Source organism: Seriola dumerili, unplaced genomic scaffold (assembly GCF_002260705.1).
Source record: "Seriola dumerili isolate Sdu_G_001 unplaced genomic scaffold, Sdu_1.0 BDQW01000565.1, whole genome shotgun sequence".
NCBI classification, from domain to species: Eukaryota; Metazoa; Chordata; class Actinopteri; order Carangiformes; family Carangidae; genus Seriola; species Seriola dumerili.
Window position 1 is genome coordinate 1,519,149 of NW_019174820.1, and position 517 is coordinate 1,519,665.

The following is a 517-nucleotide window of genomic DNA, read 5'->3' on the forward strand; positions in this document are numbered from 1 at the left end:
AAATTAATTAATTTAAATTAATTTAAATTTATTTAACTTCATTTCACTACTTTTGTTTTGTAATGGTTGTGCCCCCCCCCCCGCTCACCGATGGCTCGTCTCTGTGAGGCCACGGCGAGGCAGAGCTGTTTGGCGGCGTTGGTCTGAGCCTTCTCTCCCAGCAGAGACCCCAGGGTGCTCCTCAGGACGAAGGACACGCAGCGGCGGGTCACCACGGCGTCGCCCGGCGTTTGCGTGGCTCGGCCGTGGGACGCCAGCTCCATCAGCAGAGACAGGAAGGCTGGGAGGTTCGCCTCCAACCACGAGCCTCCCAGGGTGGAGACGAAGACCACGCAGGCCTGAGGAGGAGGAGGAGGAGGAGGAGGGAGGAGGAGGAGGAGGAGGAGGAGGTGAGATCTGAGTCTACTCATTGTAATCTGCTCCTCAGGTGAGTGAGTGATTACCCACCTGTGTGACTCCGATGCGGATGTCCTTGCTGACGGAGCTCGTCCCCTTCAACATGTCTCCGCTGGCTCGG

General features: G+C 57.8%; 1 protein-coding gene across 1 annotated transcript in view; it reads right to left on the minus strand.

Moving 5' to 3' along the window:
• heatr5a (HEAT repeat containing 5A) overlaps positions 1-517 on the minus strand; it is a 29,949-nt gene that overhangs the window by 19,724 nt on the left and 9,708 nt on the right. Inside the window, 1 exon segment of the mRNA XM_022764697.1 lies at positions 73-338. Within this exon segment, the coding sequence (XP_022620418.1) occupies positions 73-338 (266 nt within the window).